Here is a 24,034-nt window from a genome sequence, read left to right on the forward strand (position 1 = left end):
TATTGATGACCAGTCTTAGTGTTTGGTGATCTGATAGGATGCATGGGATTATTTCTATCTTCATTTATCTGTTGAGGCCTGTTTTGTGACTGATTATATGGTCAATTTTGGAGAAGGTTCCATGAGGTGGTGAGAAGAAGGTATATCCTTTTGTTTTAGGATGGAATGTTCTATAAATATCTGTTAAATCCAGTTGGTTCATAACTTCTGTTAGTTTCTTTATGTCTCTATTTAATTTGTTTCCATGATCTGTCCAGTGATCAGAGTGGGGTGTTGAAATCTCCTACTATATTGTCGTGTGAGGTACAATGTATGCTTTGAGTTTTAGTAAGGTTTCTTTTATGAATATAGGTGCCCTTGCATTTGGAGCATAGATATTTAGGATTGAGAGTTCATCTTGATGGATTTTTGCTTTGATTAATATGAAGTGTCCTTCCTTATGTTTTTTAATGAGTCTTCGTTGAAAGTCAATTTTATTTGATATTAGAATGGCAACTCCAGCTTGTTTCTTTGGGCCATTTGGTTGGAAAATTGTTTTCCAGCCATACACTCTGAGGTAGCGTCTGTCTTTGTCTCTAAGTTGAGTTTCCTGCATGCAGCAAAATTCAGGGTCCTCTTTACATATCCAGTCTGTTAGTCTATTTTTTTATTTGGGATTTGAGTCCGTTGATGTTGAGAGATATTAAGGAATAGAGAGTCTCGCTTCCTGTTATTTTTGTTGTTAGAGGTGAAATTATGTTTGTTTGTTTCTCTTTTGGTTTCATTGCAAGGAAATTATATTCTTGCTTTCTGTATGGTGTAATTTCTCTCCCTGTGTTGTAATTTTCCATCTATTATCCTTTGTAGGACTGGATTTGTAGAAAGATATTGCGTAAATTTGGTTTCGTCATGGAATATCTTGGTTTCTGTATCTATATTAATTCAAAGTTTTGCTGGATATAGTAACTTGGGCTGGCATTTCTATTCTCCTAGGGTCTGTATGACATCTGTCCAGGATCTTCTGGCTTTCATAGTCTCTGGTGAGAAGTCTTGTGTGATTCTGATAGGTCTGCCTTTATATGTTACTTGACCTTTTTCCTTTACTGCTTTTAATATTCTTTCTTTGTTTTGTGCATTTTCAGTTTTAACTATTATGTGACAGGAGGAATTTCTCTTCTGGTCCAATCTATTTGGAGTTCTATAGGCTTCTTGTTTGTTTATGGGCATCTCTTTCTTTAGGTTAGGGAAATTTTCTTCTATAAATTTGTTGAATATATTTACTGGCCCCTTAAGTTGGGAGTCTTTACTTTCTTCTATACCTATTATCCTTAGGTTTGATCTTCTCATTGTGTCCTGGATTTCCTGTATGTTTTGGGCTAGGAGCTTTTTGCGATTTACATTATCTTATCAGTTGTGTTGATGTTTTCTATGGTATCTTCTGCCCCAGAGTTTGTCTCTTTTATCTCTTGTATTTTGTTGTTGATGCTTGTGTCTATGGCTCCTTGTCTCTCCCTTTGGTTTCCTATAGCCAGGGTTGTCTCCCTTTGTGCTCTCTTTATTGTTTTTATTTCCATTTTCAGTTCCTTCACCTATTTCGTTGGGTTTTCCTGTAATTCTTTCAGGGATTTTTGTGTTTCCTCTCTAAGGGCTTCTACTTGTTTACTTGTGCTTTCCTACATTTCCCTAAGGGAGTTCTTTATGTCTTTCTTAAAGTCCTCCATCATTATCAAAAAATGTGATTTCAAATCTAAATCTTGCTTTTCTGGTATGTTTGGATATCCAGTATTTTCTTTGGTGGGAGAACTGCGCTCTGATGATGCCAAGTAGTCTTGGTTTCTGTTGATTAGGTTCCTGCACTTGCCTCTAGTCATTGGGTTGTCTCTGGTGTTTGCTTATCTTGCTGTTTCTGGGAGTGACTTGGCCTTCCTGTAGGCTTCTGTGTCAGCACTCCTGTAGCACTGTTTTCCTGTTTGTTTGTTTTTTTTTTCTTCAGGTGGTCTGCTCTCAGCTGTGGTGGCACTCCTGGAGACTCTTCCAGCTCTAGGCGCAGACAGGAATCAAAGGGTCCTGCCCCTAATTGCTCGTGTAGGTCCTTGCACCCCTCGGACACAGTTGGCTGTATGCGATTCCCTCTTGGGTCTGGACTGTGGGCAGAGGGTATTCTCCTCTGATTTCTCAGGACTATCCACGCTTCTTAAATTCCACCTCTCTCCCCCATGGGATTTGGGTGCAGGGAGCTGTTTGGCAGGATCAGTTCACTTTTGGGCGCAGACCAGAACTGTGGGTACCGGCAGCTGTCTGTTCCTATATCCCTTTGTCCAGAGGTAGTGTGCAATTTCCACTTGGACCAGGGATGTGGGCTGAGGTGTGCCGAGGTCGCAGTCTGTCCTGTGGCCTCGGGATGTCTGCACTCCTTGGTGGTCTGCTCTCTTCCCCTTGGGATATGGGTGCAGGGAACTGTGGGATGGTGTCAGCTCACTACCGGGCGGAGCCAGAAACAGGAAGTGCCCTGACCCAGAGGACTTCTGCCTCTGTGTATCCTGTACCCACCTGGCAGGTCACTGGTAGCAGAAAAGTGGGTCTTCCCCCTCCTCTGCTCTGTGGGTTCGCTCCAGGAGACTCTTCCAGCTCTAGGCACAGGCAGGAATCAAAGGGTCCTGCTCCTTTTTGCTCGTGTAAGTTCGTGCACAGTTGGCACTATTTGATTCCCTCTTGGGTCTTGACTGTGGGCAGAGGGTATTCTCCTCTGACTTTGAAAGAACCTAGCTCGAGTCTCAGGATGGTGCGCCCCAGGAAACACCGATCCCGGACGAGCCCCCAAATGAAAGATCCCAGTCAGAGAGAGACCCTTACTCAAGTCTCGGGAAATCGCGGACCCCAGACACAGAGAGACCATTTTGGATGTAATAAGCAAAAGCGAGGTTTATTACGGGGACCTATTACAGAGATCTCCGGGCCGACACGTATCCCACGCAGGAGACAGAGGAGTCAACCCCAAAGCTCAAAAGTCAGGGGTTTATATAGGGAAGGCTAGGGGGTTTGGCGCGGTTACACACAACTGGCTAATTTTTGGCACGGCTATAAGTGATTGGCTCATTCAAACACGGCAGTGAGATTACAGCACAGCAGAAGAGTACGTGCTGACTGGGGCGTTCAGGATTTTAGAAGCCAGGGGCTTATCAGGGTTTGAAAGACATCTGGCTAAGGTGTGACTCTGAGTAAGCTGGGGGAGGTGCCCTTCTGCATCTTAGTGGCCTGTCAGTCCTGGCTGTAGGGTGTGCCCCGCCCTGCCTGGACAGTGTTTAGCCCTGCGTCTGGATTTTGAAACTTACTCTTTTAATTTTATATTTTTAAACCTTAAATCTGTATAATTTTTCGTTCAACTTCTCAGGAGTATCCACACTTCTGATGCTCCTCCACACTTCTGATGCTCCACCACACTCCCCCATGGGATTTGAGTGCAGGGAGCTCGGGAGACTTTTAATAACTGCTTCTCTTTAGGAGTTATCGACTCTTTATATAGTTCACCTGATCCTGATTTAACTTTGGTGCCTGGTATCTGTCTAGAAAATTGCCCATTTCATCCAAAATTTTTCAGTTTTGTTGAATATAGGCTTTTGTAGTAGGATGATTTTTTTTTAATTTCTTCAGATTCTGTTGTTATGTCTCTCTTTTCATTTCTGATTTTGTTACTTTGGACACACTCTCTATGCTCTCTCGTTAGACTGGCTAAGCGTTTATCTATCTTGTTGATTTTTTTTTTTTTTTCAGAGAACCAGCTCCTGGTTTTGTTGATTCTTTGTATCGTTCTTTCTTTTTTTTTTTCCTACTTTGTTGCTTTCAGCCCTATGTTTGATTATTTCCTGCCATCTACTCCTCTTTGGTATATTTGCTTGTTTTTGTTCTAGAGATTTTGGGTGTGCTGTCAAGCTGCTAGTGTATGCTGTGTCTACTTTCTCTTTGGAGGCACTCAGAGCTATAAGTTTTCTTCTTAGAACTGAATTCATTGTGTCCCAGAAGTTTGGGTATCTTGTCCCTTCATTTTCATCAAATTGTAAAAGTCTTTAATTTCTTTCTTTATTATTTCTTGACCAAGTTATCATTGAGTAGAGCAGTGTTCCACTTCCATGTGCATGTGGGCTTACTGTTCTTTTTCTTCTTATTGAAGGCCAGCCTTAGTCCGTGGTGATTTGATAGGATGCATGGGATTATTTCAACCACCTTGAATTTTTGAGGCCTGTTTTATGACCGATTATATGGTCAGTTTTGTAGAAGGTACCATGAGGTGCTGAGAAGAAGGTATTTTTTTTTTTTTAGGATGAAATGTTCTATAGATATCTGTTAAATCCCTTTGGTTCATAACTTCTGTTAGTTTCTCTATGTCTGTCTTTAGTTCTGTTTCTATGGTCTGTCCATTGATGAGAGTAGGGTGTTGAGGTCTTTCACTGTGCTCTGGGCACAGGCTGAATCTGTATCCATATGGATCCTGTCCCAGACTGTTCCTTCGTTCCTGTGTCCTGAGGGCTCCAGACAGGTTCCTCTGAGACAGGAATTTGAGCAGAAGTGGTGGTCTCTCCTGTGCTTTCAGGATTGTCAGCACTTCTGAGAGTCCTGTTCTCTCCCCTCCGGATCTTAGTACAGAGAGCTCTGCTCTCAGGTCTGTCATCGCTCCTGGAGATCATCTTTCAACTCTGGGTGTAGGCAGAAACAGGGATTCTCTCCCTGACTGCTCCTAGGTTCCTGTGTTCAGAGGCTCCAGGAGGGTTCCTCTTGGGCCAGCAATACGAGCAGAAGTCTTGGTCTTTCTTGTGCTCTCAACATGGTCTCAGCAGTGTTGGGGGTGGGGAGTGGACCTGTTTAGAAAGGTTCTTTGGAGGAACTCCCATCTGTATTGCCTGGACATTAGCAGTTCACTTTACAGGTTAGCATCGGCAGCTGGAACTGCTGGCAAACTTTTCACAGATATATTAGTAGTCCAGTGTGGTAGAGTATAGCAAACACAAATCAGCAGTGGAGGCACTACCTGGCCGAGACAGTCAGATCTCAGGCTATCCACAGGTCAGGTGGAGGGATCACAAGGGACACCAGGACAAGTTTTTGGCACTGCCTTTCATAGCGAGTTGAAGATCAGACTAACAAGAGTTACATAGCCAGCTCTATAAGCAATCCTAGCTCAGCCTCTGTCACTGTCCCTGTACATCAAGTCCTATTTATATCCCTCCAAATATCATGCATCCTCCATGCATCTTTCCTCAGCCCATGTCTTCCCTGTGTCAATTTACATCACTCTGCCAATCAGCCTGAGTCCAAGGAAGTAGCAAAAAACTGCAGCACACTAGCACATATTTTTTGGTGCATTTCTGTTTATGGAGTTCAGACAAATGCAGCTCAAAACACAGTAAGTCAGGCCACTCCATGCATGTTCTTAGCAAAGAATCCTTCATCACATGTCCTTCCACATGCTTACTTTATTAGAACAGTGTTTCTCCTGTGTCTGCTTCAGCAAAACATTCCTTCTTGATTCTTCCTTAGCCATTCATCCTTGTCTACTTCAGGAAGATACTCCTTCACGTGTTTGTCCCAGTAAAACACCTTCCAATACTACTGACTTTCCAAAGAACCCTTAAGTTCCCACTTCAAATCAGCCCAAAGGACATTAGACACATACAAAACTAGTTATTTTTTATTTCACATTTTATATTTTAGAAGTACTTAAAGACAAGTACAAAATACAAGAGTATGGAGGCACAGGGAAGAAGCTGATTCCCCATTATTTAGCTTACTGCTTTACCCCAACCTAAACAGTGGTATATAAAGTCATGATTCTAGGATTTTAATGTTGTGGGGTATACTGTGGAATGAGAGTTCCCTATTTTTCTTATTTTTTTTTTAAAGCTTGATTAGACAGTAAGATACAGGCATGAAATTATGTTCCTACCAACTTTCACACCTCTGGAAGATTCTGTGCGTGTTGCGTTGTATGTTTGTCTTCTCAGTTGGTGTATATATACCCATAAGACAGACACTTTATCTTATATTTAATCAGAAAATTACTCCCTCATTGTTTAAGCGGCATTTATTAAGCAGTATAGAATTTAATTATATAATAACAGAATCTTTGAGTTAGGTCGATTTTGGTTTCATGTTTTGAGTTTTTTGATCTCCAGACTATTGTCTGCTGCCTATGAATTATTAATTTGTATATATTTGAATTTCTTCACTTTAAATCACACTAATTCATCCCCAAAGTGAACAAAGAATGTTTTTAGCATACCAAGGATACCATATTTTATTTCTCATAATAAAGGAAACTGACTCATGTTTTCAGTACAGAAGTTAAATGTACAGACCAGGCAACTTCACATAATGACCCTTCTAGTTCTGCCTTCCAGGCCTTGGATTACAGGTATACACTGTGTTTATATGGTGCTGGGACCTCTTCCATGTTAGGCAAATTACCAGCTATCTGAGCTGTATCCCTAAACCCTTTACGTCGGTCCTTTATTTGGGAACCTATTTAAGACTTTTTTCTGTGCTAAAGGAAAACCCAAGCTTTCCTCAGTCTCAGAGATACAATGGTATTTCTTCACTTTTAAGTTACACTAATTCACATCTCTCTATAGTTACCACAGAATAATTTTAGCGTGTCAATGCTACCATATTTGACTTCCAATAATAAAAGAAACATTGGTTTATATCATCATTACAGTAAGTACATGTATACATTCCAATTTGCCTGAGGCACATATAACTTTTTAAGGCTGTTTAATTGTGTTGTTGTCTTGAGTGCTGGAGATCAATTGAGCTTGCAGTGTATGTGCTCTTCCACTAAGCTCTACCTTTAGCCTTTGTCAGCCTTTTGTTTGGTTTTTAAGAATTATATATTTTCATTTTATGTGCGTGAGTGTTTTTCCCGCAAATAAATGTATCCTGTGCATATATACCACACAAAAGTCTGAGAAGGGCAATGGCTCTTCCAGAAGTAGAGTTACAAGGAATGACAGAATGTGCTGGTTGTTGAGAACCAAACCCAGGTCTTCTGGAAGAACAGTGTTCTTATCCACTGAGGCAGCTCTGCAGCTTGCTTTAATAATGTTTTAATTGTCCTACATAGTTAAATGATATGAAATACGAATAATCTGTAGACAGAAGTTAATCAAAATAACATGAGAATAAAATACCAGCATAGAATAAATGATAATGTTGCATGTACTGTGATACTAAAATATGTTACTGACATCATGAACTGTTTGTATATAAAATTGTTTTTCACATTACTTTTTTACTTTATATTTTCTTGAGAGGGTACAGCAATCCTGAAAAAGATAAAAAAAGTTTAGGTGCATTTTCTTAGAATCTGACTGCTTCCTTAACATAATTGTTACTTATGAAATTTAAAATTCAGTCAGATTTTTATGTTTGCCTAATTTCAATTTAAACTTCAAAATTAATTTTATTTGCTGTCAGATATACTATAAACTTTATAGACATAAATGTTAGTTGTTTCTGTGGAACAGCACAGATTCTTTGGATAGTGTGTAGAATGTAAAACCAAGTAAGTCCTTTCTATGCACTTTAGGTTTGTAAGCCTTTATAATTCTTAATATTGCATGCTAGTACTGATTTATAAATAACATTGTAACTGTATGATAAAATAAAAACACTATGGGCTTTGGCACCTGTGCTTCCATATGTTCTTGCTAAGAAACAGGGGCCTATGAATGAGTCCATTAATAGACCTACAATGACAGCAAGTTGTATAATTCAGCCTTGGTGTATAATTTCCCTCATCTGTTTTCTACTGAAAATGAGTCTTGATTACAATGTCTTTTTGTCTTTTTTTTTTTTTTTTTTTGAGACAGTGTCTCATTGTCTATGAAGTTCCAGCAATCTTGGAACTCAGTGCATAGTCCAGGCTGATCTTGAACTCACAGAGATACACCTCCCTCTGCCTCTCAAGTGCTGAGATTAAAGGCATGTGCCAGCACACCTGGCTTACCAGAATATTTTACTTGGTGAAAAGTTTTAGAATGTCAAAGCCTTCTTTGGAATGTCTACCCAGGCTAATAGCTTTGTAACATGCCTTAAAAATTATAGAAAGAGATAGAAATCCAGAATCCTTTTTTGTTTAGAATGATGCACTTTACCTTTTGCAGATGTGTCTTGCTGAATCAGGGCTCTCTTATCCCTGCCATCGACTCACTGTGGGACGAAGAACTTCACCTGTACAGACCCGTGAGCAATCAGAAGAGGTAAGCCTATTTTCCAGGTTTTCATTGAAATGAAAGCACATATCCTCTACTTATCTGCCCACTTCCTGCTCTTTTCCTTTGTCCACAAAAATGAATTGGTAAAGTTAATGTAGCGTGAATGATTTCACTGTCAAATTTTGAAGGCAGAAACTTTCCATGCAAGATTATTACTAATATGTTTCTTCTTCTGTTAGCTTCACATTTCAACATACAGATTTAGAAAGGATGTTTTTTAGATGATTTTACATAGAATTGTCAATTTAACATAGGTATTTTTTTTAACCTTCATATTTGAGTGCCTCTATTGGAATTGAACCTGAAGGTTCTATAACTTATAAGTAGACAATTTTATACTTATAAAAAGGTACTCAAACTCAAAACTGACAAATCACTTATTCATTGAGTGCAGTACACACAGACGCTATAGAGTAATACCAAAGAACAGAAAAGATGGGGTGTATTTGTTTTACTTTGAAGCTCTGTGTCTATGGACCGTAAGATATTAAAAGGCATTGTCTTAATTCTGTTCCATAGTTCTAGATAATATTTCCTTGCCTAACTTTGATGTTGGTCTTAATAGGATAGAAAAGAAAGCAATGAGTATCAGGATTTATTGTTTCAGTAACCTCCTATTATACACTGTCAAGTCATAGTAATTTTGAAAGCATACAATGCTGCCAGGGGCCATATCTGGCAGGGTAAGGTACTAAGGAGGGACCTAGCATCTGACATAGGGTAAAGGCTGATGACCTCTTGTCTTATAACTGTTTATTACTGTTCTCAGGTTCAGAATCTGTTGGCTTCTGGCAATTTCACTCTCACTGTTCTGTTCTGGGATCAAAAGCTGATGACTTTTGGGAATTTCACAGAGAAAGAGAAACAAAGCTCGCGCACGCACGCACACACACACACACACACACTTTGGTTGGACCCAACCACCTGTTTCATCATTTTCACATGTGCACACATATATACACACACAGTCAGATACACACACACACACACACACACACACACATTTAGTGGATAGACCTGAGCCCCAAATGCCACAGATATAAATTTGGTGGGTGGGGTAGAGCTCCAATTGCCACACTTTATTTCTTCTCTGTGGCCTTCTTATAACTTCTCAGACAAAAGTTCTTTATAAAAGAACTTCATTACCTCAGAGATAAAATGTTACACAAAAGGGGAATTACAGAAGGATGTCAATAGTAAGTTCAGAGCAATAGTTGCACATGGCCTTGCTTTATCATACTGCCCACCTGTGGCTTTATCCTTGGACTTACCTGGAATGAGAGTTTTTCCTTGGTCATGAATTTGTCCCAATCCTATGTCTCTTTTTAATGTAATTTATGAAAGCATATTGTTTTTCTTATAATTCATCCTTAATTCATTAATTTATCTAAACAGCATTAATTTATTGAAGTTCATTTTCATATTGATCTGCAGAAAATTTGCCCTTATTCAGACATAAAATCCTTGAGGAGGTACTGAATTAGAAAGCTTTAAGTTTTTTTTCCTATATTTTTATTTAACGTGCATGAATGTTTTGTCCGTATGTGTATGCACATGTCCTTGCAGTTCCTGTAGATGCAGAAGAAGGTGTCTGATCCCCTGGGATAGGAATTACAGGAGGTTGTAAGGTGCAGTATGAGTGCTAAGAATCAAACCAAGTTCCTCTGGAAGAACAACTAGAATGTGAGCCATTTCTCCAGCTTCTGGGAGGCACTGAATTTGAACTAAATTTTAAATCAAATTGAAATAACAGACCAAAAGAAAATCTACAGTGAATCTTTTAGGGCATTGTGGTTCTCAACCTACTATGGGTTATGACCTTGGGGAGAGAGGGCATGTTGAATGATCCTTTCACATGGTTTGCACATCAGATATCCTGCATGTCGTTTCTTTATATAATCATAACAGTAGCAAAATTATAGTTATGAAGCAGCAGTGAAATAGTTTTATGGTTGGAGGTCACCAAAATGTGAGGAACTGCATTAAAGTGTCTCAGCATTAGAAAGGTTGAGAACCAGGATAGCTGAACAACAATAAAAGGACTTCAGGGGAAATCACTATCCCTGAACTAAAGCAGTATTACAGAGCAATAGTGATAAAAACTGCATGGTATTGGTACAGAGACAGACAGATAGACCAATGGAACAGAATTGAAGACCCAGAAATAAACCCACACACCTATGGGCACTTGATTTTTGACAAAGGAGCCAAAACCATCTAATGGAAAAAATATAGCATTTTCAGCAAATGGTGCTGGTTCAACTGGAGGTCAACATGTAGAAGAATGCAGATCGATCCATGCTTATCACCCTGTACAAAGCTTAAGTCCAAGTGGATCAAGGACCTCCACATCAAACTGGATACACTCAAACTAATAGAAGAAAAACTAGGGAAGCATCTGGAACACATGGGCACTGGAAAAAATTTCCTGAACAAAACACCAATGGCTTATGCTCTAAGATCAAGAATCGACAAATGGGATCTCATAAAACTGCAAAGCTTCTGTAAGGCAAAGGACACTGTGGTTAGGACAAAACAACAACCAACAGATTGGGAAAAGATCTTTACCAATCCTACAACAGATAGAGGCCTTATATCCAAAATATACAAAGAACTCAAGAAGTTAGACCGCAGGGAGACAAATAACCCTATTAAAAAATGGGGTTCAGAGTTAAACAAAGAATTCAGAGCTGAGGAATGCCGAGTGGCTGAGAAACACCTAAAGAAATGTTCAACATCTTTAGTCATAAGGGAAATGCAAATCAAAACAACCCTGAGATTTCACCTCACACCAGTGAGAATGGCTAAGATAAAAAACTCAGGTGACAGCAAATGCTGGCGAGGATGTGGAGAAAGAGGAACACTCCTCCATTATTGGTGGGATTGCAGACTGGTACAACCATTCTGGAAATCAGTCTGGAGGTTCCTCAGAAAATTGGACATTGAACTACCTGAGGATCCAGCTATATCTCTCTTGGGCATATACCCAAAAGATGCCCCAACATATAAAAAAGACACGTGCTCCACTATGTTCATAGCAGCCTTATTTATAATAGCCAGAAGCTGGAAAGAACCCAGATGCCCTTCAACAGAGGAATGGATACAGAAAATGTGGTACATGTACACAATGGAATATTACTCAGCTATCAAAAACAATGCCTTTATGAAATTCATAGACAAATGGTTGGAACTGGAAAATATCATCCTGAGTGAGGTAACCCAATCACAGAAAAACACACATGGTATGCACTCATTGATAAGTGGCTATTAGCCCAAATGCTTGAATTACCCTAGATGCCTAGAACACATGAATATCAAGACGGATGATGAAAATGTGAATGCTTCACTCCTTCTTTAAAAGGGGAACAAGAATACCCTTGGCAGGGAATAGAGAGGCAAAGATTAAAACAGAGACTGAAGGAACACCCATTCAGAGCCTGCCCCACATGTGGCCCATACATACACAGCCACCCAATTAGACAAGATGGATGAAGCAAAGAAGTGCAGGTAGACAGCAGCCGGATGTAGATCTCTTTTGAGAGACACAGACAGAATACAGCAAATAAAGAGGCGAATGCCAGCAGCAAACCACTCAACTGAGAATAGGACCCCGGTTCAAGGAAGCAGAGAAAGAACTGGAAGAGCTTGAAGGGGCTCGTGACCCCTTATGAACAACAATGCCAAGCAACTAGAGTTTCCAGGGACTAAGCCACTACCTAAAGACTATACATGGACTGACCCTGGACTCTGACCTCATAGGTAGCAATGAATATCCTAGTAAGAGCACCAGTGGAAGGGGAAGCCCTTGTTCCTGCTAAGACTAAACCCCCAGTGAACGTGATTGTTGGGGGGAGGGCGGCAATGGGGGAAGGATGGGGAGGGGAACACCCATAAAGAAGGGGAGGGGGAAGGATTAGGGGGGATGTTTGCCCGGAAACCGGGAAAGGGAATAACACTCGAAATGTAAATAAGAAATACTCAAGTTAATAAAAAAAAAGAAAGAAATATATGAAGAAAAAAAAAAAGAAAGGTTGAGAACCACTGCGTTAGGAGAAAAAGTAAAAATTTTTATGTATAAGGAAAGGAAGATTAAAAAAAAACAAACCGAACTATCTAGACTGCATTCTAATCACGAAGATCTACAATGGGAATGAATCTTCTTTTCATAAAACCATGAAAGGAATAAGAGAAATATATTCAGTTTGGCTACTGTGCTTTGGACATAAAAGTTATGGCTGCAAAAATAATACATGATAAAATTTTTAGTTAAGTTGGAAGTGACAAAAAGTTTATGTATTGCTATTTGGAGGGAAAATGTAGATATATGTTTAGTACCATTTGAGATTTTAAGCATCCATTAGTGATCCTGGAACTAATTAGTGATCCTGGATTTGGGTGGGCCTGAACACACACATACACATACACATACACATACACATACACAGACACAGACACAGACACAGACACATACACATACACATACACATACACAGAGAGAGAGAGAGAGAGAGAGAGAAAGAGAAGAGAAAGAGAGAGATTATCTAGCCTACAAAACATTAGTCAATGTAAAAAATTCAGATTCTCTCAAGACCGAAAAATGAAAGAGAATTCTGCATGCCGACTGCCAGTTGAACCAGCACTATTTGTTGAGAATGCTGTCTTTTTTTCCACTGGATGTTTTGGCTTCTCTGTCAAAGGTCAAGTGTTCATAGGTATGGGTTTATTTCTGAGTCTTCAATTCTATTCCATTGATCTACCTGCCTGTCTCTGTTCCAATACCATGTGGTTTTTATCACTATAGTTCCATTGTACAGCTTGGGGTCAGGATAGCGATTCCCACACAGGTTCTTTTATTGTTGAGAATGGTTTTTGCTATTCTGGGTTTTTTTGTTATTCCAGATGAATTTGAGAATGCTCTTTTTTATGGGGATTACATTGAATTTGTAGGTTGCTTTTGGTAAGGTGTCCATTTTACTATGTTAATCCTGCCAATCTATGAGCATGAGAGATCTTTCCATCTTCTGAGATCTTTGATTTCTTTCTTCAGAAATTTGAAGTTCTTGTTATACAGATCTTTTGATTCTTTCTTATCGCCTTGTACAAAGCTCATGTCCTAGTGGATCAAGGACCTCCACATAAAACCAGATACACTGAATCCATTAGAAGAGAAAGTGCGAAAGAACCTCAAACCCATTGGGGCAGGGTAAATTTTTTTAACAGAGCACCAATGGCTCATGCTCTAAGATCAACAATTGACAAAAGGGACATCATAAAAATTGAAAAGCTTCTGCCAAGGCAAAGGACATTGTCAGTATGACAAAGTAGCAACCCATTGGGAAAAGATCTTTACCTACCAACCAAAATATATAAAGACGTTAAGATTCCAGAAAACCAAACAACCCTATTTTTTTAAAAAATGGGGTACAGAGCTAACAAAGACTTCTCAATTGAGAAATCTCGAATGGCTGAGAAGCACTGAAAGAAATATTCAACATCCTTAGTTATCAGGAAAATGCAAATCAATAGGACACTGAGATTCCACCTCAGACCAATCAGAAAGGCTAAATCAAAAACGCAGGCGACAACAGATGTTGACGAGGATGTAGAGAAAGAGGAACACTCTTCCATTTCTGGTAGAACTGCAAGCTGGTAAAACCACTTTGCAAATCAATCTGGTGGTTCCTCAAAAAATTGGAAATAGTTGTATCTGGACCCAGCTATTTCACTACATAGTGAGTTTATAGTCAGCCTAGGTCTCATGCGACTCCTTTTCAACACTCTTCACATACACACATTCAAACCAGATACTCTCTTCCTTACATTGTAACAGACACATATACTGCCCGGATATGATTAGATAGAAATGAACTCATGTGTTTACCAAAAGCTTCAGAGTGGGTATTTGTAGTTTTAAAACTTGGTAAGGAGAATGTAAGGGTCATGAGGTAAATGTTTACGGCATTGCACCAGAGGTGAATATGTCATTGAGACAGTTGTGTCCTTATCATCTTGCTTACAGTGCTCATGTAAGTCATTATATATGAAATTGTACTAAGCCATGCTCTGTCTAAACAACACATCTCTTTATACACATGAATTCCCATCAGTGTCCAATGCTAATGTAACACTTGTTATACTGGACACTGGTTAAATGGTTCTTAGAAAATATCCCTGTTGATTCTTTCAAACTGAGTCTGATACTTATGAACTCAAGTTTCATGTGTTTGGCAAACTCAGACCATTTATTTCTTTCTATTTGGACAACTTTTATTTCTTTAATAGGTTAAGATTTTTATGAACTCTCTCTTTTAGCCATTTTAAAAAGATTTATTTTCATATCAGCATTAAAATTGCTCTCTGCATTGGTTAGTTGAGAGGCGTATTAACTATCAGAGCTTAAATTCTATCCATTATTTTGGACCTAATACTTCTAACTTCTGTTATACTGATCTGGCAGGCATGGGCCTCTCTTGGATTTTTTTCATTTCCAGCTCTATTAGTCTTTTCTCAATTCATCTTAAAACTAAACAAAACTGACAAGAACTCCTGTGGGTAGCTCAGTTTGCTACGAAGCTTGACAACCTGAGTTTTACCCCTGGGATCCACACAGTGGGAGTTGAGAACCAAGTCCTAGAAGTTGTCTTCTGACCTCTGTATGTACACTGTGGCACGCATGGCTTGGCATGCATGTATATACATACACATACACTCACTCACTCACCCCCCCAACACCAACTTAAATAGATCCTACAAACATATCTCCCCTCAAGTGAAATCTTTTCTATTTCTGTAAGCTACAGTAGAAGACTCTCTACTTCCTTATCTTCTGTGGAATTCATTCCCATTGGCTTCTTACCATGTGACTAGAATTGAATTTAACTATTAAAGTTAGGTTATATTAATAATTTTTGCAAGGTATGTTATGTCATACCCTTGATTTTTCCCAGAACTTTAGGGTTTTGTATTGGTCACATTTTACAATTACAGTGTGAAGACAGACTCATGTGCAATAGCGTATGGTATGTAGCTCTAACTCATGATTATAAATTAAGGTTTCTTTGGTTAAGTATGTTTTTTCCCCCCAGAGTTACATATTTGAGGTAAATGTGACTTTAAAAAACCTTGAAAAATAATTGTACACAGGCAATTATAGGTCACAACCCCACCAAAATCTCTTCTTGCAAGAGATGGAAAAAAACACAATAAATCAAAAGAATCACCGAGAACAAGTGGCTTTTTGGAGCCCAGCCTCAACTGATCCATTTCCAGACAGACTCTTGTACCCCTGGGTCCATAGTGGAAGACAAGTGAAGATGAGTGTCAGACAAACAGGGAATTTTCTGCGAAATTTTAGTCTCATTGAAATGTCAGAGAATTTATAGCAATGAAGTTTCATCAACATGGCTGCCTAAAAAAGACCTGAAGAAGGACAATACTAATTGACATGGTGACATGGAAAAGGGGAATCTCATGGAGCTTCAACCCTAGACAAAGAATTACAAGCAACTAAGCAATTCTATAGAAAATAGTCTTTACAGGAAAGCCTCCCAAATTGTCTATTCAATACCAAGTGGTAAACCCTGAAATCATATTCCTAAGGAACTTATCGGGTTTTATTTGTGTATTTAAGAATATATATCTATATGTGTAGCAGTAAGAGTTCATGAATGAGAGAGGTGTGTATGTGTACATGTGCAAAACCAGAGGGGGTAGAAAGAAAAGGAGGGAGGAAATGATGTAATTATTTTTAATTTCAAATAAATTTTTCTTGATAAGTTTTTTTTTCAAGGATTCATATATATATTTTTTTCAATATTCATTTATGGATATGTGTATTATAATCATACTTACAAAACTTACAACCTCATTGTATGTGCTTTTTTAGAATATATACTTATATAATTTGTTATATGTGTTTTTTTTTAAATTTAGAGAATACTTTATTAGTTTTTGTAATCAAACCCACGTAGATAAGACCTTACATATTTAATACAGTGTGTTACCCCTGTACAAATGGAAAAAACTTAAGTTCAACGTTTCTAGACCAATATGGCTGTTAATTTCTGTACAGTGCCAACTCAACACAGTAAACGGGGATACTTTTATCCAAAGTTGACAGCACAGCTAAAGTTTCAAAAAATTCAAATTATATATCTGTATATATATATTTATATTTATATAAAAAGACCAATAATAGCAGTGTGTTATGCATCAACAGCAGCAACAGCTTTTCCAGGTTCTGCAGTCATCTGAACAAAACTGTAGAGACAACCAGCACACTCCATTAAAAAAAAAAAAGTAAAAAAACAAAACCCGAGAAAACAGCACAGTTCTGTTACTCTTGTGGTACATGACACCATTTTTTTTTTTTAAATTAGCTTCTCAATCATCATCTGGAAAGAAAACATTCTGAGCAACATCATTAAAAACAGCTCTGATAAAGCACGGTCACTACTACGTATCATAAAGCAGGTACAAGCTATTTTACATCCACAGAGGTATGATACAGTACTGTCCTACATCTATAATACTAGAGGATACAATTTAAAAGGCATTATTTGAGACTTGATTCTACTTTTCCAGCAGAGGGCCCAAAGGATGGTGTGACACAGCTTTGTAAAGAAACATACTCTAGACAGGATTTCCTTTCACTAGTGGCACAGTTCTAAGGATTCATTCTCTCCATGAATGTCAGCTAAAACCGTTATTAAAAAAATGAAATATCCCTAAAACAAAACCGTATAACCACCGGATTCACATGAAGATGACCTAGTGGAGACAAGCTGGACCTCACCTTACCAACAAGCTATCAAATCTGTTATGTTTAAACAGTGAGACCTCCAAGGAAGGAGATGCCAAGTAGTGCTTCAAAGCTTCGGACCACAATCAAACACAGCATCCTTTTCAACAGAAGCAGAAGCTCATCTGAATATGCTCAAGGATGCTGACATCAACATTTAATCATCTCCTCACTCATCCAGGAAGAAGGGGAGATCAGTTACTACTGTACTTTATTGTGTTCAACCAAATCACCATGTTACAAAAATAGCAAGCTGCCATAATAAAAAATAAGGCTCCTCTATCCAGCACCAGATAGCATCATTTTACTTTCAAGCCTAGAAATTGCACACTTGTATATAAACCAACCGAAGATGAGGATTGAGAGTTCATCTTGGTGGATTTTTCCTTTGATGAATATGAAGTGTCCTTCCTTATCTTTTTTGATGACTTTTAATTGAAAATTGATTTTATTTGATATTAGAATGGCTAATCCAGCTTGCTTCTTCAGGCCATTTGCTTGGAAAGTTGTTTTCCAGCCTTTCACTCTGAGGTAGTGTCTGTCTTTGTCTCTGAGGTGTGTTTTCTGTAGGCAGCAGAATGCAGGGTACTCATTGCGTATCCAGTTTGTTAATCTATGTCTTTTTATTGGGGAGTTGAGGCCATTGATGTTGAGAGATATTAAGGAATAGTGATTATTGCTTCCTGTTATGTTCATATTTGGATGTGAGGTTATGTTTGTGTGCTTTTCTTCTCTTTGTTTTGTTGCCAAGATGATTAGTTTCTTGCTTCTTCTAGGGTATAGCTTGCCTCCTTATGTTGGGCTTTACCCTTTATTATCCTTTGTAGTGCTGGATTTGTAGAAAGATATTGTGTAAATTTGGTTTTGTCATGGAATATCTTGGTTTCTCCATCTATGTTAATTGAGAGTTTTGCAGGATACAGTAACCTGGGCTGGCATTTGTGTTCTCTTAGGGTCTGTATGACATCTGTCCAGGATCTTCTGGCCTTCATCGTTTCTGGTGAAAAGTCTGGTGTGATTCTGATAGGTCTGCCTTTATATGTTACTTGACCTTTTTCCCTTTCTGCTTTTAATATTCTTTCTTTATTTTGTGCGTTTGGTGTTTTGACTATTATGTGACGGGAGGTGTTTCTTTTCTGGTCCAATCTATTTGGAGTTCTGTAGGCTTCTTGTATGCCTATGGGTATCTCTTTTTTTAGGTTAGGGAAGTTTTCTTCTATGATTTTGTTGAAGATATTTACTGGTCCTTTGAGCTGGGAGTCTTCACTCTCTTCTATACCTATTATCCTTAGGTTTGATCTTTTCATTGAGACCTGGATTTCCTGTATGTTTTGGACCAGTAGCTTTTTCTGCTTTACATTATCTTTGACAGTTGAGTCAATGATTTCTATGGAATCTTCTGCTCCCGAGATACTCTCTTCCATTTCTTGTATTCTGTTGGTGAAGCTTGTATCTACAGCTCCTTGTCTTTTCTTTTGATTTTCTATGTCCAGGGTTGTTTCCATGTGTTCTTTCTTGATTGCTTCTATTTCCATTTTTAATTCCTTCAACTGTTTGATTGTGTTTTCCTGGAATTCTTTCAGGGATTTTTGTGTCTCCTCTCTATGGGTTTCTTCTTGTTTATTTATGTTTTCCTGGAATTCTTTCTGGCATTTTTGCGATTCCTTCTGTAGGCTTCTACTTGTTCTCTAAGGGAGTTCTCCACGTCTTTCTTGAAGTCCTCCAGCATCATGATCAAATATGATTTTGAAACTAGATCTTGCTTTTCTGGTGTGTTTGGATGTTCCGTGTTTGCTTTGGTGGGAGAATTGGGCTCCGATGATGCCATGTAGTCTTGGTTTCTGTTGCTTGGGTTCCTGCGCTTGCCTCTCGCCATCAGATTATCTCTAGTGTTACTTTGTTCTGCTATTTCTGACCGTGGCTAGACTGTCCTATAAGCCTGTGTGTCAGGAGTGCTGTAGACCTGTTTTCCTGTTTTCTTTCAGCCAGTTATGGGGACAGAGTGTTCTGCTTTCGGGCGTGTAGTTTTTCCTCTCTACAGGTCTTCAGCTGTTCCTGTGGGCCTGTGTCTTGAGTTCACCAGGCAGGTTTCTTGCAGGGGAAAAGTTGGTCCTACCTGCGGTTCCAAGGCTCAAGTTTGCTCGTGGGGTACTGCCTAAGTCCTCTCCGTGGCGGCAGCAACCGGGAAGATCTGCGCCGCTCTTTCCAGGAGCCTCCGTGCACCAGGGTTCCAGATGACGTTTGGTTTTTTCCTCTGGCGTCTGGATGTGCACAGAGTGCAGTCTCTTCTGGTTTCCCAGGCGTGTCCGCCTCTCTGAAGGTTTAGCTCTCCCTCCCACGGGATTTGGATGCAGAGAACTCTTTATCCGGTCTGTTTCCTTCAGGTTCCGGCGGTGTCTCAGGCGCAGGGGTCCTGCCACTCCTGGGCCCTCCCCTATGGGAACCCAGAGGCCTTATACAGTTGCCTCTTGGGCCAGGGATGTGGGCAGGGGTGGGCAGTGTTGGTGGTCTCCTCCGCTCTGCAGCCTCAGGAGTGCCCACCTGATCAGGCGGTGAGGTCTCTCTCCCACGGGGTTTGGGAGCAGAGAGCTGCTGCGGGCCGGGATCCTTGGGTGTTGATAAGTTTTTTTAATACAATATATTCTTATCAGCTTCACCTCCTCCAATTCTAGATCCTCCCCGCCTACTCAACTTCACACTCTCTTTAAAAACTAAACAACAAAAACAAAAAAACCAAGAAACAGAAATTCACCCCATAAAAGCCACAATATATATATAACAATAAGACAAAAGATACGTAAGCAAAGTAATCTTGAGACAAAAGGTCTACAAAATTTGTGTTAACCGCTGTCTATGAGGCCTATCCTAATGTGTGGTCAATATATCCAATGACTGAGAAAACTTAAGTTTTTCTTTCCAAATGTGTTCCAACTGCAGATAGCTTCTTGGTTTGAGTGAGAGCCTGTGACCCCTCACAGTACCGGGGCTCTGGCTTGAACATGTTCAGACAGTGTGTATGCATGCTTCTTTTGTCTCTGTGCATATATGTATAAGTTCTCTTGGATCTGGAGGACACTGTTTCCTCTGTCACCTCTCATTCTTACAATCTGTCCATACCCTCCTTGGAGTAGACTTCTCAGCTCTAGGGGGGAGGTTTTGATGAAGAGATCCCATTCTGGATTGTATGTTCCAAGGTCTTTTACTCTTTGCACGTTGTCCATTTATCATTTCTAATTCCCGTCTATTACAAGATGAAGTTTCTTTGATTATTGCTGACTGGAGCACTGATCTTTAGGTATAACAGTGTTTTAGGTGTCATTTTATTGCTGTTTCTTTAGCAGAACAGTAATAATCTTATTTTCCCCTAGGTCCAGGACCTATTTTGGTCTCAGGGTTTTGGCCACCTGAACAATGTCAGGCATGGGTTCCATCTCATGAAGTGCATCCTGAATTCAATCTCAGCTACACCTAAAACCCATTATTCAGTTTGCTTTTCTTAATTCCATAGTTTTAAATATCAAGTTCTTTGCTAGATGTTTTTCCATACAGTGGGCAACTCTTCTCAGCACCAGTGTTTCGAAATGTGTTCTGCAGCAGTGAATTCTGTCTGAGCCTGTGTTATGTGCACACTGTGTGGAGCTTTGATGTCTAAGTCACATAATAAGTGATCCATACGTAGCTGCCAAATGAAACTTTGCTACACTTCTTTTTGTTTTAATACTAAGTATTAGTTCTGAATTTTTATTTTAAACAACTTGGCTATGGTCTCCTCCTGGAAGTTTTTCCTGACCCACTTGCTAGCTTTAAAGTGTATGTGTCCTCACCGTCATTGCTCAGCATTCTAATTGTTTTCATAAATCATAACCACTGCTAGTGGGGCATCGCCTGCTTTCTTTTGAACAGGGAATGTAATGGAGATTTTCAAAGTGAACTAGTTAATAGAACAGACAAAACAGAATCTCAAATTTTCTCTGCCATTTTAAAAATCTTAATTAATAGATTCTCAAGATTCAAAGAACTTTATTGCAACTCTAATAGATACCAAGAGATTATTCTCATCAGCAGACATTAATTGGGGGAAATGATTGTTTCTCTCTCTCTCTCTCTCTCTCTCTCTCTCTCTCTCTCTCTTTCTCTCTCTCTCTCTCTCTCTCTGTCACTCTCAGAAAAAGGCTTTTACTAACCTGTTAGATAGCTAATAAGAAAATGTGAAGAGATTGGTAGTTCCTTATACATAATTAAGCAGCTCATTCTTGCAGATACCTCAATAATTCATATTTGAAATATACTTTTTTTTCAATAAAATTGACTGTTTAGATATCTCCTTCAAAGAGGTTTGTATGATTTTATCTTCTGAGATTCTAAGGGAATTCCATGCTTTGTGTAAAAACTATATACTGTGTCATAGAGAAAATTAAAATAATGTTTATAAAGTGATGCTCTGTTGTTCCAGGAAGTGGTTTGCATAAGACAATAAGAAAAAGGAAGTTGGGGTTGGGGATTTAGCTCAGTGGTAGAGCGCTTGCCTAGCAAACACAAGGCCCTGGGTTCGATCCCCAGCTCCGGAAAAAAAAAAAAAAAAAAAAGAAAGAAAGAAAAAGGAAGTTAAAAAAAAAAAGAAAGAACAAGCAAGACTAAGTGGATGCCTAGCTAGTAGAAGTAGTGAGGAGGTTTCAGTCTAATCTTCGTATGTTTCTACTTACCTATGAATTAGACACTGGAAAGGAAAATGTAGTGTACCTTACAGATTTTGTGCTCCTTCTTCTTTAAGTCTCAAAGTTTAGACACCTTCATATTACAGATATTTGACTGGATGAAACTCACAGGAAATTCAAAACCATCTTATACAGTGTTTTTCAGCCTTCCTAGTGCTGCAACCCTTTAATACAGTTTTCTCATGTTGTACTGACCCCAACCATAAAATTTTTTCGTTGCTACTTCATAACCGTAAGTTTACTACTGTTATAAATTGTAAATATCTGATATTCAGAAGGCAACCCCTGTGAAAAGGACATTGAACCAACAGGTTGAGAAATGCTGATTTTATAGTAGATTTTCATTTTGGTGTGTTGTTTTGAAGAGGATCTCTACCAATTAGCTTTAAAATGGACAGCAGTGTTAAAGGACAGAGGCTCCTGCAACCATGCCTGAGGTCCTGAGTTCCATCCCTGGCACCCATATGGTGGAGGGAGAGAGCTGACTTTCAAAGTTTGTTCTTTCTGACTTCCACATGTGCACCATGGTACATGCATGTGCATATATACAGATAGGCAGGCAGACATACAGATGGATGAGATTTCTTTTTAAAAAGAGTTTTAAATTTTTAAAAATGAGATACATTAAGCCTGGGAGAAGATCTTGACTTTGTTAACCAAAACTCTAAGGTTAAGATTAGGATGCATACAGTCCTAGTCATCACTTATTATATTTTGCATAAAAGTAAGGCTTTTTAATAAGTAGTAGAATCTTAAAACGTTTCAGCAGTTCTTTTAAATATTTTAGCAGTGTGTTAAGTAGATACAATAAAGAAAGGCAGGGTGGCAACATTTTCAGTGAATAAAGACACTTGCTGTCACATCTGCTGATCTGACTTTGATGCCTGTAACCCACACCCTGGAAGGAGTCTGACTTTTAAAAGTTGTCTGCTAAACTACACTGACGCACACGCACACATATGTACCTCTATATATAGTATTAACTTTAATTTTAAGTTAAATCCTTATGTCAAATAATTTCTAGTATATTATAACTTAAGTACATAGCACCATATTTTATAAAGTAAAACATTTATTTCCTGAATGGTTTTGGTGGGACATTTGTTGAACTTAGGATTGCCGTTTAGCCTATTGCTTTGCTTGGACCCTCATCTTAGACAAAGCTTGAACATTTATTGGTGCTCATTACCCAGCTCAAATGTTTAAATCTTAGCATTTTAGAATAGTATCTTAATCTAGAGAATGGCACACAGGTTTTTATTTTGAAGCTGATATTTTTAATATGTTAACCTTCAACATGTTGCTGATACAGAACAAGTAGGGTATGTTTATCAGTGCCTATCACATAGTAAATTCTCAATAACAGCTTACTGAATTAAAACTACTATATTTCATGGTTAATAGCCTTCAATTTACATTGAAATATTGTTTTATGTATCTCCTGATGACACTCTAAGGGTAGGATACTGATGTCCGTCTTCCTGAGGTTTACTGAAGTCAGGAAATGACAAATCTGAGTGCTGCCTTGTTTCTGCGTGCCAGATTCACATAGTAGTGTGAGCCTTTCGAGAGACTCATAGCTTGCATTTGTCTATTTGAGATTCTAATTGTGCCCATTGGGCAGTTATTTGTGTACTATACAATAGTATACCACAGAAATCTCTGTCATTTTTTAGCTTGTAACTGCCCTTTATTTTGTTTTGAAATGTTAAGCTTTCAAGTGAAAAGTTTTAAATTTAGAAAAAAATTAAGCTTTAAGGTTTCATATGTGATGAAGTTTTTATCTTATTGCAATTATATATCTTTAGAATTTGATATGTTAAAATCAATCTGAATCTAATTAGAACTTTCCTTAAATAGCAAAGCACGGATGTTCATATGGTTAGTGATAGTGATGGAGATGACTTTGAAGATGCTTCAGAATTTGGAGTGGATGACGGAGAAGTATTTGGCATGGCATCATCTACCATGAGAAAATCTCCAATGAGTGAGTATTCGTAGCTCTTTGGGACAAGCATTACAATTCTCCCTTCTAGTATTAAACTTATGAAGAATAGTGGACTTTAAAACTCCTTTCTGTAAGTTTAGAGGTGGACTTGCTTCACTAAAATCAGAGTCTGTTGAATTCTGATTTTTTTACTAGGCCGCCAGATTTTCAAAGTGCTAGTAAAAATGACAAAAGTGTGTAGTAGACATTTCAGTGTCTAATTAGTTTCACCTCTATTTTTTTCTTAGAAGTTGATTGACAAACAGCGTACTTTCTGTTGGTAGTA

At 38.7% G+C, this 24,034-nt stretch overlaps 1 protein-coding gene across 3 annotated transcripts in view; it reads left to right on the forward strand.

Moving 5' to 3' along the window:
* Faf1 (Fas associated factor 1) overlaps positions 1-24,034 on the forward strand; it is a 363,928-nt gene that overhangs the window by 205,549 nt on the left and 134,345 nt on the right. For all 3 annotated transcript variants that reach the window (NM_130406.2, XM_063287104.1, XM_039109189.2), the window contains 2 exons: positions 8,136-8,231; positions 23,622-23,748. In NM_130406.2, the coding sequence (NP_569090.2) occupies positions 8,136-8,231; positions 23,622-23,748 (223 nt within the window). The remainder of the gene's footprint in view (positions 1-8,135; positions 8,232-23,621; positions 23,749-24,034) is intronic.

The sequence above is a fragment of the Rattus norvegicus genome, chromosome 5 (assembly GCF_036323735.1).
Source record: "Rattus norvegicus strain BN/NHsdMcwi chromosome 5, GRCr8, whole genome shotgun sequence".
Lineage (NCBI taxonomy): Eukaryota > Metazoa > Chordata > Mammalia > Rodentia > Muridae > Rattus > Rattus norvegicus.